The sequence below is a fragment of the Talpa occidentalis genome, unplaced genomic scaffold (genome assembly GCF_014898055.3).
Source record: "Talpa occidentalis isolate TD23 unplaced genomic scaffold, MPIMG_talOcc4v2.1 talOcc4.2, whole genome shotgun sequence".
Classification (NCBI taxonomy): Eukaryota; Metazoa; Chordata; class Mammalia; order Eulipotyphla; family Talpidae; genus Talpa; species Talpa occidentalis.
The window spans coordinates 122127473-122146779 of record NW_023602073.1 but is presented as its reverse complement, the minus strand read 5'-3'; the positions used below and the strand labels follow the sequence as shown (position 1 = coordinate 122146779).

At 36.3% G+C, this 19307-nt stretch overlaps 1 protein-coding gene across 5 annotated transcripts in view; it reads right to left on the bottom strand.

Annotated features, from left to right (window-relative positions):
- The window catches only part of NKAIN2 (sodium/potassium transporting ATPase interacting 2), an 899800-nt gene that overhangs the window by 25905 nt on the left and 854588 nt on the right, over window positions 1-19307 (bottom strand). For all 5 annotated transcript variants that reach the window (XM_054697800.1, XM_054697797.1, XM_054697798.1 and 2 more), the window contains exon 5: window positions 492-552. In XM_054697800.1, coding sequence (XP_054553775.1) covers window positions 492-552 — 61 coding nt within the window. The remainder of the gene's footprint in view (window positions 1-491; window positions 553-19307) is intronic.

The following is a 19307-nucleotide window of genomic DNA, read 5'->3' as shown; positions in this document are numbered from 1 at the left end:
CATAGAGTTATAGCTATTTGTATCAAATTGTAGGAACAGAAAGGAAATATCAACATTTGATTTCCCAAATTTCTTGAATTAATCCCTTTGTCTATTGCAAATTGCTGTGATTTGTAGTTCTGGCTAAAACTGATAAGTTACAATACCCAATAAATGTTTAATAAGAGAAAACAGTCAAGTTAACCACATTTTACAATCATTTGCATCTTCAATCTCTCCTCTATTTTCTCTGCTAAAACTGTTAAAAGAGAAATAGACTTTAAAAATACCTTTCAGTAAAGGGGAAAAAAGGTTTTCATAATGAACGCTTCTCCATTTCTTCAATATAGGAAACTTTCATGAAAAATTCTTTAGCCTGATGGTACAAAAGGTTTATTCCCTGTTCTAATGATGTGTTGGGGACATTGTCTGAGAAGGAGGAAAGCTAAGCAGGAGGCAGAAAGGAAGAGGCTTTGAACTTGAAAGAAAGTGAATAGAGCTTTAATACTTACAGCTGTCCTCTTCTTCAGTTATACATTTCACAACATAACAGGCGTAGATGAACCCTGCCAGCTGAAACAAAACAAAGATGCTTTAGACATGAGGCAAAGGCAATAGCACTGGACCTCACTGGGGGAGTGGCTTTTCAAAGACAGGTAGTGTACACCTAGATCCAGTGATCCCAAAATATTCACTGGACTGGATCTATACTCCAGTGTTGATTCCTGATCGAGTGATTTCTATTGTCTATCTGCTTTAAAAAGAAAATAGACTACTCTTTTTACTTTGACCTGCATTTATGTGTAAGATTTGTTAATTGTCAGGCAATTTAAAATGTTATTTTAGATACAGGAAAAAATTATGGCTGTTCATTAATGGTTTAACATTTGCATTTATGTCAATCAACTTCTAGTTCACTTTTCATTAGCCAAAGATTCTGAAATTGGACTCTCAATATAAGAAAAATATTTTGAGGGAAAAATATTCTGAGGTTTTGTGGTATGTTGCATGGCTACTTTGTAAGTCAGAAAATCTCTAGACCTATAACAGAAACCCAGGCGCAGCAAGCATAATTAGAATGACACTATATAGAAGCAAGGGGGTGACACCTGTAAGCTAGTGTGTCACAGTGCATTGTATTGGGATTATATGCATCACGGCATCCTTTCTGAAGCAAATTCTGTTGCCAAGGAAATCTTTTCATTGAAATTGGTATATGTAAAAGAGCATGGCAAAGTCCCTTGCTATCTAGCACCTCGATTGTATGATTTTTGTATTCAGCATATTTATTTCATTAAATTAATGAGCACCAGTGGAAGGAAGAGAGTAAATACAATCTCCTGTTAAGAGGGAAATGTTTTTTTTCCTAAATATAATTCAGTTTGGGAAAACCCTTAAAGATATGTCCTCAGGAAAGTGATGAAGATTATTCACAACATTTCTGATAGGCATTCATCTGGCAGAGTACCGACCCTACACAATATTTGGTGTGGGAAATGGAACATTCTGGAAAGCTTCAGTCTTCAACCAGGAAGCTAAGGTACAAGGCAAAGGGAGCAGCTGTGATAAACCTAATGAAGTTGTTTTTTTGTTAGCTGACAGTTATATTTCTAGAAGATGTGAACGGAACATTTTAAATCAGAGAGTACCCTAATAGGTATTTAATGAGCATGCAACTATTTGGAGACAAAGGAGGTCTAGAAAAAAGGCACTTGAGAAAAATCTCTAAATCGGGTTTTAGAGGGAAAGCACTTTCTGGCAGATTCTACAACAGTTGCCTCCCACGGAGCATTGGCATGCCACAAAATAGTAGTTAATCTGGTACAGCAGCAGTGACCACACTCAGGAGAGGAATGGACAGGAAAAAAGATTTATGCAAACATTCTGCAAGAGCTTTTGCTTCAGATCCTGGATGAAAGGGAATATGTTCCCCCAGTCCAATGTGTATATAACAAAATGCAGTATCCGAACCAGGACCCATATAGAGAGCTAAATAAGAACAACACTAAGGCCATATCAACAGAGTTGATATTCTTTCTTCATAACACTTTTAAAAAATAATCAAATTGGCATTATTCTCTTTAAATTATGTATTTTTATTGGCAGTAAAATCTTTATATGATAACACCATCGGGACAATTGTGTTTATGGGGATTATTTTCACAGTAGGCACTACCGTACTGTACCAATCTGATGTTGGCTAGGTTCAGCCATTAAAGATTTGGTAAGTCCACATGTAACAGGGTGGTCCCCAGGAAAAGGGGAGGTTCCAGGTTTCTTGCCGCACTCAGGAAAGGGGGTTGCTGATTAGAGACTGGAACTGAGAGAAGACCTGGCTGAGGAGAAAGAAGGAAGAAAAAAGGAGACAAAGGAGAACTGGAGGAGGCACATGGAGCAGAGAGACATGTGAAGAAGCTGTGCTTCTTTCTTTTTTTTTTTTTTTTTAAGATTTATTTTATTTATACAAGAGCCAGGGTACAGGCTAGATGTTCAGGAGGGTGAGAGGATTCACCAGAGACAGAGTGTGGGGAACAAAACAGGCAGACTGACTGAAATACATGCTGAGGGGAGACGTGGGCAAGACAGGAGAGGTCTGCTCACCATGTGGGTTGCTCAGAGGCCAGCAGGAATCGAAAAGGCACTGCAGAGGCTGCAGACATCTTCACAGCACTGCGCTCAACTGCCTGCGCCACTAGGGAGGCCCTGTGCTTATTTCTTGACCTTGACCTTGTACCAGGGACTTGGGGGGCATGGAAGAAGACACTTGAAATAGATGTGGGTCAGAGGCCTGTGGGGAGGTTAACAATGGCAACTTTTATCTTGATTTTGATTTTGCTCTTTTCTTTCCAGACTTGTCTGTCCTCTTCTGTCCCTTTCCTATGGGTCCCCACCAGGAGATGCCTTAGACTTGTGGCAAGCTCTCAGGCCTCAGTGGTCCTGCTTTGGACCAAACCTGTTTGGCTGGGCACTTACCCATCAGGGGAGGGTTAACTTGGTGTTTTGTGTGAAAACTATTTTATCTTTCTTTGTTTCCCTTTTTTATTGCACATTAATTCTATAAAAGTTCCTTTCCATTAAAGGTCTTTTGCCCTAGAGTATGTTTTGTCTTGATTTTTTGGATGGCAGAACCCACTTAGAGTAGGCAGGGTGAGGGGTACCCCATACCCCTAAACCTACCCAGTAACACACTGGGCACTGCCAAATAGCTCCTCCCCTTCCTCCACATAAAGCTCTTATCACCTATGGCTAAATGCAATAGATTTATCAATAGTTTATCTCTTTTTAGTTCTATATATTTGTTACCTGAATTATTTTAAAAAGAACATTTTTCTTATCACAGACTTTCTTTTGATTCTTACTCATCACTTCATTATTTTATTTATTTATTTATTTAAATATTTTATTTTATATAATTCTTACATCTTTTTTCATCTTTGCATAATGTATGCATTTTCATTTTGGTTATATTCCCCATACAATTGCACCTCCCCCCCCTTATTTTGACTCTAGACCTTCCTTTCCCCACCTCCCCACCCCCTGCAGTATGTCTCTGGTTTATAGTTGCTTGTTGATTTTGATTTTTACTTTGTTTTGATTAGTCTTTTTCCTGGTCTCTTATTTAGGTTTTCTAAATTCCTGCTATGAGTGAGACCATCTGATATTTTTCTTTTTCTTTCTGGCTTATTTCGCTGAGCATGATCCCTTCTAGCTCCATCCATGTTGCTGCAAACTGCATGTGTTTATATTTTTTGATTGCTGAGTAATATTCATGGTGTATATGTACCATATCTTCTTGATCCAGTCATCTATTTTTGGGCATTTGAGTTGTTTCCAAAGATCAGCTATTGTAAATAGTGCTGCTATAAACATAGGGGTGCGGGTGCCCTTTGGAATTAATGTTTCTGTGTCATTTGGGTAAATACCCAGGAGTGGAATTGCTGGATCATATGGAAGCCCTATATTTAGTAGGTCAAGAAATCTCCACACAGCTCTCCATAGTGGTTAGACCAGTTTGCACTCCCACCAGCAGTGCAGGAGAGTTCCTTTTTCTCCACAACCTTGCCAACATTTGTTGTTGCCAGTTTTTTTTTTTAAATGTGCCATTCTCACTGGTGTGAGATGGTATCTCATTGTAGTTTTGATTTGCATTTCTCTGATTACAAGTGATGAATATTTTTTCATATGCCTGTTGGCCATTTGCATTTCTTCTTCAGAGAAATTTCTTTTAGCTCTTTTGCCCATTTTTTGAATGGATTTTTTCTTTGTTTTTGTTGAGTCTCTTCAGATTTATGGTCAACTAATATTTGACAAAGGAACAAAGAATATGCACTGGAGCAAAGAAAGTTTGTTCAATAAATGGTGCTGGGAAAACTGGGTCGCTGCATGCAAAATAGTGAAGCTTGACCACTACCTCACACCATGCACAAAAACCAACTCAAAATGGATTAAAGAACTAGACATAAGACCTGAAACCATAAAATACATAGAAGAAAATATAGACGAAACACTACATGACATGCACCTCAAAGACATCTTTACAGACACATCACCCAAAGTAGTGATAGTGAAGGCAAAGATAAACAGCTGGGACTACACCAAATTAAAGAGCTTCTACACAGTAAAAGAGACAATAACCAAAATAAAGAGAAATCCCACCAACTGGGAGAAAATTTTTGCACACAACACTAACGATAAAGGACTGATCACAAAAATCTACTTCATTATTTTGAAACAAAAATCTAGGTGAAGAGTGTTGATAAATTCTGAGACTGAGGTCCCATAAATTTAAAGTTCTCATTAAAGTGTCACTAGATCCTAGATTATTAACCTGTACTACTCTCCCAGAATGCAGCCAAGGCATTGTATTCTGCTTGCCAGTGATCTTTTAATTGTATTCGGTTGCATTCTTTAACTATCAGGGGATCTCCTTTGATGTAAAAGTAAATCCTGCTGCATTTCATTACAAAAGCTTGCTGATTAAGAGAACTTCAGCTTTTAAATTAGTCACCTCTAAATACAAATGGAAATTTGTTCCCCTAAATTAATCAAGATACATAAACTTTTATCTTCTGAATTTCCCTATGCCATGTAAATTTTTAATTTAATGTTCACACCCTCATAGCAATTTATAAAATTTATCTACAGAAAAGGAATTTCCAACCATTTCTATCAATTCCTAATGGCCCCTACAATGTGGGACCCTTAAAATGGTACCTTATCTATTTTGTTGGATTGGATAACTCTTTCTTTGTGGGATCTGTTGTGCATTATAAGATGTTTAATGACATGGTACAGTAAAGACAGTTGACAGTTGAGACAATCAAAAATATTTCTAGACATTACCATAAAGGCAAATTACCCCCAGTTTGAGTCACTGTTTTATTTATTTTTATTTTTTAAAAGATTTATTTGTTCATGCATAAAAGAACCAGGGTATAGGCCAGATGCGTAGGAGGGTGAGAGGATTCACAGGAGACAGAGCGGAGAACAGAACAGGCAGACCAACAAAATACACTGCTGAGGGGAGCAGCAGGCGAGACAGGAGAGGTCTGCTGCGCCATGTGGGTTTCTTGCTGGCGGGCCGGCATCGAACCCGCACTGCAGAGGCTGCAGACAGCTTCAGAGCACTGTGCTCACTGCCTGTGCCACCAGGGAGGCCCTATACAGTCCTAGCCTTAAGGAATCTATAATCTTGCAACAGGGATATGTATATAATTATAATTTAAAGTAGACTAAGATATATGTCATGGGGAAGGAAGGAAATTGAAGGTCTACTAAGTGACAAACTGTATGCTTTCAAACCTGAGCTCAGTTATCTTCATGTGTTAGGCAGGAGATAAGGTTCTGTGAGTCTCTGGAAACTCCATGATACTGGACATTAACTCTGGCTGAAGCCAACCAAGTCATTATAAAATAGAAAGTAACATTTTCTCCACTGGAGATGTGAGGCCAGTTCACATACCCATACTCTGATAGTGACTGTACCTGCCTCTCTAAAAAAACTCCTCCCTAATGCATACTTTAGATGAAATAAGGTTTTCACCATTAACAAGCCATTTAGACTACCAACCCTCTAGGCTAATGATATGGAATTTATCATGAAGAAGTTACAGGCAGCAAGAAATCATGAGTTTGAATGGTGGAATAGCCTCATCGAAAGAAGAGCAAAAGAAAAGATTCCAGTCCTTTAATTAGTATGGGCTAAAACTCCTTAAATAAACCTTCACTTCTTTCTCAGGGTGCAGCATGCAGACCCTGTCTCTGATGCTGACTCCCTTATGCTGAATTGTATAAGTTTTAATGCATTCTTACTTGATACCTGCAGGATTACAGTCTCCATTATTTCTATTTCTCAATGAACCCAAGAGCTCAGAATCCAGTAACACTTACCACCTCCCTTGAAAGTCTGTCTACGTGTATTTTTACAGAGGAGACGCAAAATGGGCTTATTCTTTAAGAGTGAGTTCATCCACCAAAAAAGATAACAGTTGTGTTCAGGGAAGAGCTATTGTTCTGTCTGAAAAGAGATTGAGGACCACATACTACAACAATGAAAATAAAAGTTGTGAAGGCAGATTGGGGCGTAATTGGATGGTTTTTGATTATATGTCAAGCAACAAATCTGATATTTTCTACTCAATATACCAAAGAACACCTGATGCTTTACTGAAAAAGTATCATTTTTTTCATGGAATATAAATCCCTCCTATTGTGATACTTAGCCCTCTTTTCAGCCTCATTTTCTACCACTTCTAGTCTCAGAATTGATGCCAGTAGTAAGATGTTGGTGTTTTGTGGATATATACAAGGTGGTTTTTCGCCTCTGTTCTTTCTAGCTCATTATTTCACCCTGTCAATAAAGTCTTCAAGTGACCTACACCTCTTCTCTTTCCTTTCTTCTCAGTCTTGCATCTTGGAACAATTATAACTTATTCTTTAAGACTGAATTCAGGTGTAGTGCTCCCTGCAAAATTGTCATCCATTCCCAGTGAGTATTGTAGGTCAGCATCTTGACAGTGGGGAGGGTTTTTAAGAGAGAATAATGAAGAACAAAGGAGAGGATATCTTCCAAACAAACTCAGGAAAACTCTGGGAAGATGTGGATTCTGTTCAGGGAGGAGCAAGCAATCACAGTTCAGAGGAGTTTGTGGGTAATGTGAGGGGGAGTAATGGTGTCCAAAGAAGAGAACAGTTAACCCATTTGCTATAGTAGATCAGAGTACCTGTACTTGAAATTATTTTATTTTGTTCCTTATTTAATAATGGTTAGAATAATAATGAAAGTTATCAGTGGTATTATACTAGGCAAACATCCAATTATCCATGTGTAATAAACCAAAATATTTTGGTTGTTCTAGTCTTTGGCATTCAAAGCAAAGCTAAGACTAAATGTTTTTATTTTTATTCATCTTTTCACCTTGCAACAACTAATATGATTTGTTCACTTTTAATTCACCTGATAGGGAATTACGTATCATCTTACTATCACGCTGGCTGAAAGGAAATGCTATTTTCTCTCTATAACTAAATCAGATTAAAATTTTTTTATATCTACAAACCAAATTATGAGTCTATGTCCCAGAAATTCACTTAGAAACTAATAGATAAAAGGAAACCAAAGCCTTTTGGTAAGTATTTTAGAAGATTCAATTGTAATAATTGAAAAGATAATAACCTTAGTGTTTAAAATACTATCTTTTTGTAGTTCTGTTCCAGGGTGTTGCAATAGGTACACTTTTCCCTAACCCTCCCACTAAGTATAAATAAAAATCTTGTACACTTTCTATATAACAAACTTAGGAAATTGAAAGGTGGAAAGAAGGTAGACTGACTGGTTAGGAAGCTTGGGACCCAAGAAAGGACATTGGAGTGAGTTCACTAATTTGTTTTATTTTTTTATATATCAGACTCAGAGCTGAAGAAGACTAAAACTCAGAAATGCCAATGCATCAGATAAAAAAAAGCCTCAACCAAAGCCCACTTTCTCTAGCCAAGAGGTGAAAAAGGAACAGCAAAGCAAGACAAAAATTTTTAATAAAAGCCCTTATTATGGAAAAACTAGTTCTACTCCTTTACCACAGCAACAAAGAATGGATAGCCAAGACTTTCCCCACCGGTCAGGCTGTTGTGTCTGAGAAATCTGTCAGGGAGACTGGACTTTTTTTTCCACGATGAAGGGGAAGACCTTCTCACTAATGCAAGTAAAGGCCATACTGGGAAACCTAGAGTTCTATCCTTACTGTGTGGTAAGGAAGGACTTCCTACCCTCTCAACTGAGGTGATACTTAGTGGAGGATAAGGACTTTTGCATATTTCCAGCATGAATGAGACCAATCTTTCTCTCTAATACTGTCAGACAAAGTCAACTGAGGGCAGCAAGTGGGTAGTTATATTCCTCGCAGTTGTGGAGGTAACAGTGACTGCTGAGTAGAGACAAGAATTTCCATTGCCTCCAATCCCAAAGAGAAGACCTCCTTTCCTTGAGAAGGGTTATCTGGACATTCACTCCCTCCTGTCAGAAACAAGTCTCTCCTTCTCCTGCCAAAGTGGCATTAAAGGAAGCTAACTAAAACAGAATTGTAAAAAAGATCTAGAGTCTCATAACATAATCTCCCCATGCCCATGTTTCAATTTAAAAGTACTCATCATACTACTAAAGAAGAAAGTCTCAAACTGAATGAAAAAAAATCAATGGACGTTAACAACAGATCTGTATGACAGGTATATTAGATTTATCTGACAAATATTTTATAGGATTTATTATAGAACAGTTAACCAGAGGGACTCCAACTTAAAGAGACTTGCAAAAGTGTTGCTATTTGCAGATGACATGATAATATACACAGAAAGCCCTAAAAACTCCACTAAAACACTTTAAGAGCCTATCAGTACAGTGAAGTGGCAGGTTACAAAATCAATGTAAAAAAATGGTTCTTTATGCAAACAGTGACTAAAAAAGAAAGAAGTCAATAAAACAATCCACTTACAGTTGCATTAAAAAGAATTAAATAATTAGGAGTAAATTTAACAAAGGAGGTAAAGCCTTGTACAATAAAAACTATAGAATAATATTAGAAGAAACAGAAGATGCAAAGAAACGGAAAGACATTCCCCACTCACAGATTGGAAGACTTAACATTGTTAAGATGGCCATCTTACTCAAAGCAATATACAGATTAATTGCAATCCTTACTAAAGTTTCAATAGTATTTTTCAAAGAAATGGAACAAACTACTGAAATGTACATGGAGCTACAAAGATCCCCAAAATTCAAAGCAACTGTAACAAAGAAAGAGGGAGAGTGGTGGTATCACAGTGCCAAACTTTAAGTTATACTACAAAGCTATAGTGATAAAAGCAGTGAGGTGTTGGAGAAAAATAGATACAAGACCAGTGGAATACAATTGAGAGCCCATAAATAAACCTACATTTGTACAAATTTAATATATATTTACATTTGTATGGCTCCTATCTCAAAGGAGCCAAATCTATACTATTTTTCTCTTTAACAAATGGTGTTGGGATAACAGAATAGCCACATACAAAACAATGAATCTTACCTCATACCATGCACAAAAATTAAGTCAACATAGATTAAAGACTTGAGCATAATAACAGACACCATCAAATACATAGAGGGAAACATAGACACAGCTATCTACAACATAGGCTTCAGGGATATCTTTGGGAGTTGACTCCAATAACATGGAAAACAAAAGCAAAAATAAACAAATGAGACCATATTAAATTAAAGAGCTTCTTCACAGCTAAAGAAACTATTGTTAAAATGAAAAGACACCCTTCCTAATGGGAGAAAATATTTGCACATCATACATCTGAGAAGGGGTTAATTTCTTTTTTTTTTTTTAAATAATAAATTTTATTTTTATATTCCCCCATACAATTGCAAACGCCCCATTCTGACCCCAATCCTTCCCCTCCCGCCCCCCACCCCCAAAAAAGTGTCTCTGGTTCATAGTTTTTTGTTGATTTTGATTTTCACTTTCTTATATTCATTTTCCTGGTCCCTTATTTAAGTTTTCTAGATTCCTGCTATGAGTGAGACCATCTGGTATTTTTCTTTTTCTTTTTGGCTTATTTCGCTGAGCATGATCCAGAAGGGGTTAATTTCTAATACCAAAAGTGTCTATACAAATCAACAAAACAACAAAAAAACCACAACTCAATAAAAAATGGGCAGAAAATCTAAACAGATACTTCTCCAAAGAAGACATACAGTCGGCCAAGAGGCACAAGAAAAAATACTCATCATTACTTCTTATTAGAGATATGCAAGTCAAAATCACAATGAATACCACCTCATACCCATAAGAATGGCCCATATCAAAAAGACAAGAAACAACAAGTCTTGGTGAGGATGTGGAGAAGAAGAAACACTCCTACACTGTTGATGGGAATGTTGACTAGTCCAGCTCTTATGGAAAACAGTATGAAAGTTTCTCAAAATATTAAAAGTATATTTCCATTATGACCCAGCAATTTCACTTCTAGGTATCTTCTGAAGAATGCAAAAATACTAATTCAAATGGATACTTACATGCCTATGTCCACTGCAATCTAAGTACACAAGGAGAGAGGAGTCACATACATAGTGAAATATTATTCAGCTATAAAAAACATGAAATCTTGTTATTTGTGACAACCTAAATAGAATAGGAAGGGATTATGCTAAGTGAAATAAGTCAGAATGAGAAAGACAAATACCAGATGTTTTCATTTATATATGGAATATATAAAACAAAGCAAAGGAACAGACAAAAACAAACACAAACAAACCCTGAAATACAATTGTAGAATTAAGTCTACCAGATGGGAAGAGTGAAGTGGTAGGAGCAGAGGACGGGGGTAAATAGAAAATGGTGGAAGATTTTTGGTGTTTTGGTGGTAGGCCTGGCATGCTAACATACATTTGTAGAGGTCTGAACATATGCCCCTAAAACACACATAATGCTGTAAATCAACATATGTCAATAAATATGATAAAAAATTATAAAGTAGTTGTTATAGAAGTGCTTCAAGAAGCATTAATAAACACATGAAGTAAATTTTAAAAGTAGTTTCAATGATAGGTAAATCAGGTAAATGGTGTCAATTTTTAAAATTAATTTTCAGTCATTTAAATATCTATGTGAATTTGGGAATACATTTTCATATGTCCATATGTTTATTTGCTTTACTGACCGTCCACTAAATCCCCCATCTGGATATCCTGTCCCCTCTCTCCCCCATATCCCATCTTCCTTCTCACCCCAACCTCCCCAATCCCTCTGGTAACCGTTATATTTTTCACTGAGTCTAACAGTTATTTTTGCTGTGCTTTGCCAGTATGTGTTCTTTGGTTATTTATAATCCACAAACAAGTGAAACCATCTGGCATGTCTTTCACTTTCTGACTTATTTCATTTAGCGAAAGGTGTCAATTATGTGGTGAAGGGTAGAAACCAGTACTTTGGTGGTGAGCATAATGTATTATGTACAGAATTTGAATTACACTATTGCACACCTGAAACCTATGCAATGTTATGAGCAAAGGTTACTTCATAAAAATTAAAAAAAATAGTCTCAGCAAAGAAATATGAGACATAGTGGGGCCTCCCTTGTGGCACAAGGGTTTAAGGCGCAGCACTGTGAAGCTATTCGCAGCCACTACAGCATGAGTTTGATCCCTGGCCAGGGAACTACCCACATAGCGCAGCAGACCTCTCCTGTCTCACCCGCTGCTCCCCTCAGCAGTGTATTTCAGTAGATCTGCCTGTTCTGCTCCCCTCTCTGTCTCTGGTGAATCCTCTCATACATCCTCCCCTCTGGCCTGTACCCCAGTTCTTGTATGCATAAATAAATAAATAAATATTAAAAAAATAGGAGATATAGAATCAAATTGAATATTTAGAACTAAAAAAAAATAAGAAAAATACCCTTACAAAACTCATTTGCTGAATGGAGAGACAGAGGAGTGAATCAGTGAACTTAAAGATAGAACATTAGAATTTACCCAACATGGGCAAGAGAGAAAAGTAGGCTGAAAAAATTATTATGTCTCAGAAACCCATGGGACTATAATAAAACAGTTAATATTTTTATTATTGTGTACTTACATGAAAGGGCAAAATATTCTGAAAAAGTTCTCAGGAAAATAAAAACATCCTAAATAAGATAAAGACAAATTTACTTATTCAAACAACTGGGTGAAGTCTAAACAGGATAAGCTAAAATAAATTCATGCTAATGTATGTGATAGTCAAAATTTAGAAAAAGAAATACAAAAATGTTGAAGGCAGAAAAGGAAAATATTTATATATAGTCGCTCTGGAAAATGATTTGGAAGTTTCTTAAAAAACTAACCATAAAGGGCCCCCTGGTGGCGCAAGAGGTTAAGACACAGCACTCTGAAGCTATCACCAGCCACTGTAGCATGAGTTCGATCCCCGGCCAGGGAGGTGACCCACATGGTGCAGCAGACCTCTCCTGCTTCTCCCACTGCTCCCCTCAGCAGTGTATTTCTGTGCATCTGCCTGTTCTGATCCCCGGTCTGTCTCTGGTGAATCCTCTCACCCACTGCATCTCTTACCTGTGCCCCAGTTCTTGTATGCATAAATAAATAAATCTTAAAAAAATTAAAATTAATTATAGAGCTAAAATACAACCCAACCACTGATTGCAGTGCTGGGCACTTACCACAGAGAAATTAAGACATGCTTTACAAAATGTAGACTGATTTTTCCAGCAGCTTTATCCATAATAGACAAAAACTGGACACATCCCAGATGCCCTTCAGTGGGTGAACAGTTAAACAAATGGTGATATAGCCATACCATGGAAAACTACTCAGTAACAAAAGGGACTAGTGATACATGTAACAATCTGCATGAATTTCCATAGAATTATGCTGATAAAAAAGCCACTCCCAAAAAGTTATGTACTGAATTATTCCATTTACATAACATTTTTATATGACAAAAATATAAAAATGGAGAATGGATTAATGATTGCCAGTGAGTAAGAAGGAATTGGGTGGGAGAGCATGACAGCCAACTGTATAATGATAATGGTAATGATAATGAAACTGCCTGTACCGTGATTGAATCAACATTAATAACCAGATAGTGATATTGTATTATAGTTTTTGCAAGATGTTATCATTGAGAGAAACTAGGTACAGTGTATGCAGGATCTCTTTGCAGTGTTTCATACTATTGCCTGTGATCTACAATTATCTCACACACAAAATAATTTAAAAATAACCTTTTTTAGGGAACTTCAAGAAACTTGATGAATAATTTAAAATACTGCAAATACACTTAAGTAAGGTGGATATACTCATTTTCCTAGTTATAAAGAAACCCTTTAATTCTGAACCCTTCAACTGACATGAGCAGCTTATTAATTTTTGATGTTGAGATCACATACACTCATTATTAAACACTTTTTTTGGACTGAGTGGAGATGGGCCTACAACAAACACTACATTTTTTTAAATTCTTCAGTTACATCATCCTTAAAAACATTATTCTATGTGTCATTTAAATTAAATAATCTATTTTTTTGCTTTGAATTCATAATCAGATGTCATAAGGCCTTACTCTCTGTAAAATGAATTTGAACAGAAGGATATTATGCCCTCACAAAATATACTTTTAAGTTGCAAATGATTTTACTTCCTCCTTTGCATTTTATTCCATTTACATAATTCAAGATTGCTTCAGCAAAGGATTCTAATATGATTATATCAGTGTTATTAATGAAAGTCTTTTATATAAAATCTTCTTTATGTGGGTTGGTGTATCATCTTTGTTGTCCACCAGATGATTTTTATCCCATACTATTCCACTGGCTGAACTGTTAGGGAGCATGGAGCAAATATTCTTTGCTCTGAATAATCCAGGTGCAGTTATCAACTTACAATAACTCATGGAGGATTGCCTTTAGGGCTATTGTGAAAATTCACAGCCTACTGAGTCAGAAAGGCTTTACAGAGGATCAGAAACATATCTTAATACCAGCCTTTAGGTATTGTGCCGCATCATCAAGCATGACTGTCTTAAACACTTTCTAAAAGATTAAATAAAAGTAGACATACATGCAAACTTGTATTATCTACTAAAGACTGGGAAATGGACTGAACCAAATGCCAACACTGGCTTAACCTATAATTTCCATTATAAATTGGCCTGTGGAGACTGGTAGATTTATTCAAGCCAAACTTACCAAAAAGTTACCCTTAAATGAGTCTAATGTATTAGTGAAGTTGGCAGAACAGATGATATTCAGGCAGAGTGAAAGATGATTAATAAAACTGAAATGTCATCATGTTTAATACCGCTCTCAGTGTTTAAATATCAGTTTCATTTTAAAACTGTATTGAGAGTAGCAGTTCAGTCATTTTATACATAAACTAGTGGGCAGATGATTAAAAAAAAGGTTGATCTAATGCAGTAGATTTGCCACATGATGCCTTCAGTTTCTGAGATTGAAGTCATAATGGAGGCCAGTAATTAAACTGCTCATTGAAAATAATTGGTATTATGTTGTGCACCTAAAATGGATACAATGTTACATGTCCATTGCATCTCAATAAAAAAAGAAAGTGATCTGGAAATGTAAAAAAGCAACCTATCAACAACACTCTGATTTTAATAGTAAAACTAATTTCAAGAGTGTGTATGTCACATACATACACGCCTATGTGGATATATATGTGTACATGCAAATATATATGGCTATATATACACACATGGGGACCTGATTTATTGAAAATGAAGCAACTGAGAAAGAGAGCACAATTTAAAAATATTCTATAAAATATGAACAATCCTGTATAGCAGACATTTAGAGCAAAATACATAATACCATTATGGGAAATGAAACAAATAGCATAATTTTGTTCAAAGATAATAGGGAATACAAACCAAATTAATTATGCAACAAGTAAGACATGCCAAAAAAGATCAGCTTATCTTAGGCAGGTCAACATGAATAGGCAAGGTTAAAATTATTCAGTAAATTTCATTGGGGGGAGGTGTACTGTCTCAGACATGATGTTGGCAATACAAAACCAGATTCTTCTGAAGAGATTGGGAGAATTGTATTGGTTACTAGTTGCAAAAATAACTATTATTTAAAAGAACTATTATTTAAAAAAACAAAATAAACTGGCAACTATTAATCAGAGACACTCTGCAGGGGAGGGGGTGGGAGAGGGATCAAAACAGGGGAGAGAAGAACACAAAGGACTATGGTGATGGTGCATGGGTGAATTGATGGTGGGAATTTCATGGGGACTACACCTGAGAGGAGAAAGCATGCATTGCACAAAAAGGAAGAATGATGCAATATGTGTGAGTGTATAAATAAATAAAATAAGTGTAAAAATATTTAAAAAATGGTCCTAAAACTATGTCTTTCCTTTCCCCCTAGAAGTGCTAGATTTGAAGATAAGGAAAATATAGAATGTATAATGCATTGGGTACTGCAGCACATATCACACAAAGTATTTCAGGAAATCATAAATGAGATGACATTTGGAGAACATAACATAGAGCCTACTGGATCTGTACCTGGTTAGAAACCTGCACACTGAAAAGAGCAATGATTAATTTATAATCAGAAGGCTGTTTCAATAGGCATGCTTTAGATGTCTCATCTTAAGTCCTGTTCTGTATGACATTTAAAAATTCTTGAGGAAGTACAATGATCTGATGATCAAATTTTCTAATTTGTCATGTGGTCCTAGGTTATCTGAAGAGAATTACTGTACTGGAACAAGGGAGATGAATAGCTCTACTTCCTTCTTATCTTGTCAATCAAAACCTGCAGAATGTATTCAATGCTGGTCCCACAGAGGGATACCTGATAGAATCTCAACCATATTGAAAAGGGAGATAAAGGAATGAGATGTGATGAGTAAATTTCCTGACTCATAGACTATTCTCAGTAAAAACTGTGATGATGATGATGATGATGAATTCCTGATTCATACTGATGGTTGAGTGGTTCCTAAGAACATCACTGAAAACAAGAAAATCCCAGTGATCACTGCAGAGATTTTAAAATAAGTCTCATTGTTTAGAAATACAACTTTGGAAATCACAAGTACACGTAAATGGTCTTTGTGTAGGCAAGGTGTTAAACTAGCATTTGTCAAAAAGAAAAGTAAGCATACTCATCCACACCAGATTAGGAAATATTCTATATTTTTTCCAAGTTAAAATAACTGATGAAATGCAGTGGGTTCTTAAATATTTTGTGGATGGCGAATAGGACATTATCTGTGGTCTCTAAGATCCTGTCTTGTTTCTATTTTAGGAGAATCTGGGGCTATCTAGTTCCCTAGAATAATACAGATGTGTGTGTGTGTGTGTGTGTGTGTGTGTGCGCGCGCGCGCACACGTGTACTCGCACAAAGTCTCTGTTTAGTCATTCTGTCCAATCTTACTCCAAGTAAACTGGAGCCTTCTTCTTGCTCGGCCTTTCTGGAATTCACAAGGTGTCAATGTCTACACTAGAAGTTAAATTCCAGTTAAGAGGTTTTTTTTTTTTTTTCCAGAAATGGAGGGTAGCTGAAGAAATATTTGAGAATAATAAATCTCATTAGGCAAACTACAGATTGACCTCAAAATTCTTGGTTTCAATGGATGCTTTGGGCACAGCCAGCTTAGATGGCCCCAAGACTCCTCTCTGAGTCCTGAATTCTTGGCCCAGTCTGATTTACTATGTGGTAGAATGTAAGAAAAGCTAAGTTTAATTAATTTTGGTGAATTTTCATAAGCATTTCTCTTTTGGCAGGTAAAGGGTACCAGAAGAGGTGTTCAAAGACAAAGTCATTAGTATCAAACATAATTTAATAACATTATTTAAAAATGATGTCAGCAAGAACAGTGCACTAACTGTACTAAAATAGAAAAAAAAATGCCTAAATGAAAGGGAAATAACAGGACATACCAGCTAGAGAAAAAAATGTTAAAGTAAACTTAGATGTATTATTAGAGTTGTGAAAATATAAATAGGAACCTTAGAGTAATTGGTCCCTTTACCATGGCATCTGTGGGAATAAGCTTTATGCTCTATGAAAAGGTATTTTATGTAGCATTCAATGAAGCTTGCTTTAGAAGCAAAGTACTTACTGCAATATATGGCAGAGGAAGATGAATGAGAGCAAAGGTAGTAAGAGAAAAAGAACCCCCAAGGGCAATAAGATGTGGATTGGAGAAGACACAAATTTGAAGACCAGTTTTTTTCCCAAAGCAATTTTAAAAGGCACAAAACTGAATCAAACTGTCACTTAAAAAAGCCCGTCAACCCTATCCAGGCTAGCAGTATGATCTTGCTGAATTGAATAACTTTGCAGTTAGAACTCGGAGATGATTGGTGTTCTTTACTCACCCTTCCTTCCTATCTGAATTTCCCAGTTTTCAGCAAAAATCCTAGATTATCTTCTTTCTATATAATTCACAGGCAAGGTGAGGGTAAAAGACACAGCATTGATTGCCTCAGAATGAAAATATTGCATTAGTTACTGGTAACACAACTGCTACCATCTAGATAACATAATATCACTGTACATAAAGCAGGAAAAATTGCAATTATATTTGAGTTTTACTTTTTTTCTATTTCAATGTTCAAGCCTTGAAGCAATCATCTAACTAACCCCTCACATCCTGTTAATACCTGGGACACAGGAAAGGTAAGACTAGAAATTAATATTCAACATCATAACTGCCTGGTTAGTGTGTTCACTATATCCTGTGCCTATGCTAACATCTTTCCATCTGTTCATTTTTTGGCCCCCTAAATATTTTATTTTTAAATGAAGTACTAGTGTTTTACAACCTTATTAATTTTTCACAATATAGGGTTTCGCCCCTCAGGCCTAGTCACCATAGTTCTTCACAAAGAGAGAGTTTCTGTTATCAGCCATGATTTGCAAATGTGAAAACTGAGACAGAAAATTAACTCATGTCCCAGGATTAAGAGAGAGTAAGGAGAGAACTTGAATCCACATCTGCAAACAGGAAACCCTATTTTTTTCACGCTTGTATTATTAACACATTCAAGAGGCAAAATGAACAATATTCTCAAATGAAGGGAACATAACATTCTAAAAATCAAAGTGATTCACATTTGGAAAAAAAAATCCTAAAATTAAGTTCATTTAGGTTTCCAAGTTGAAAATTTGGATTTGAAAGGATAGTGTTTAGTTTTGGATTAGCAGAGCTTGGAAATCAGCAAGAAACAAACTGGCTCAGCTACCAGACAAACCACAGAGGTGTTTAATGCCGCTCGTGGGAAACCTGGAGTATGCAGGGGAGTTAGAGTACTCCTCCCATTCATTTAATTACTGCTTCGGTTCTCTTTCAGTGGTTCTGACTCATCATGATTTTACGGTCCTCCTCTGAATTGTTTATATACGCCTCTACACACCAGAGTGGGCTTCTTATATTAGAAATATATTGGTGAGCCACTAATTACCTTCAGTTTATTGCTGGTGAGCAAGGCAACTCTCGCATTAGGTGGGTAGTCATAGGGGTGGTATGGTTCCAAGGGCCCGGAAATCTAATTAATGGCTCCCCTTGCTCATAAAATAAAGAACTGTTAGCAAAACATTCAAATGCATGCATGATTTGGCTCAAGCTGCACTTCCAGTCTCAATTCTTGTAACCCCCTTTCTATTCTTATATTAAACCTCTGGGAAGTTCCTCTGATATACTTGCCATACCAGTTGATACTTTCATGCCTTTCAATATGGTATTTCCCTGGTCAACAAATAAAATTTAACACTATAAAGTGAGTGTCTGCACGCAACATGGGTTACTGCAAGGCTGCTTCCAAGCAAGTATTTCCTAAGCACTGAAAGGCATAGATAGTCCTCACTCTGTGTGCATACAGCTTTCTGTTAAACTTGCTATAGAGTTTAAATCATTTTATTGCAATTTATTTTCTTGCATAGTAACTCTTAAACTGGATCATAAGCATTCTCAAGACTTTCCAAGAATATTTTCATTATTCCAGAACATTCCCTCTTGATTATTTCTCATCACCTTTCTTCTATCCCTACACCCACACCAGGCAACAAATGTTCTGATTTCAATCATCATAGAGTAATTTTGCTGTGTCTTGAATTTCCTAGAAACAGAATCATACTACTGTGTGTATGACTTCTTTCATTGAACACAACTTTTGAGGCTAATCCAAGATATTTCATGTATAAGTATTCTTATTTTCAACTTATGTTCCATTGTAGGAATATTCATATATCAGTTAACTTTTGCTACATAACAAACCATTCTCAAATGTAGGGTTTAAAACAACAA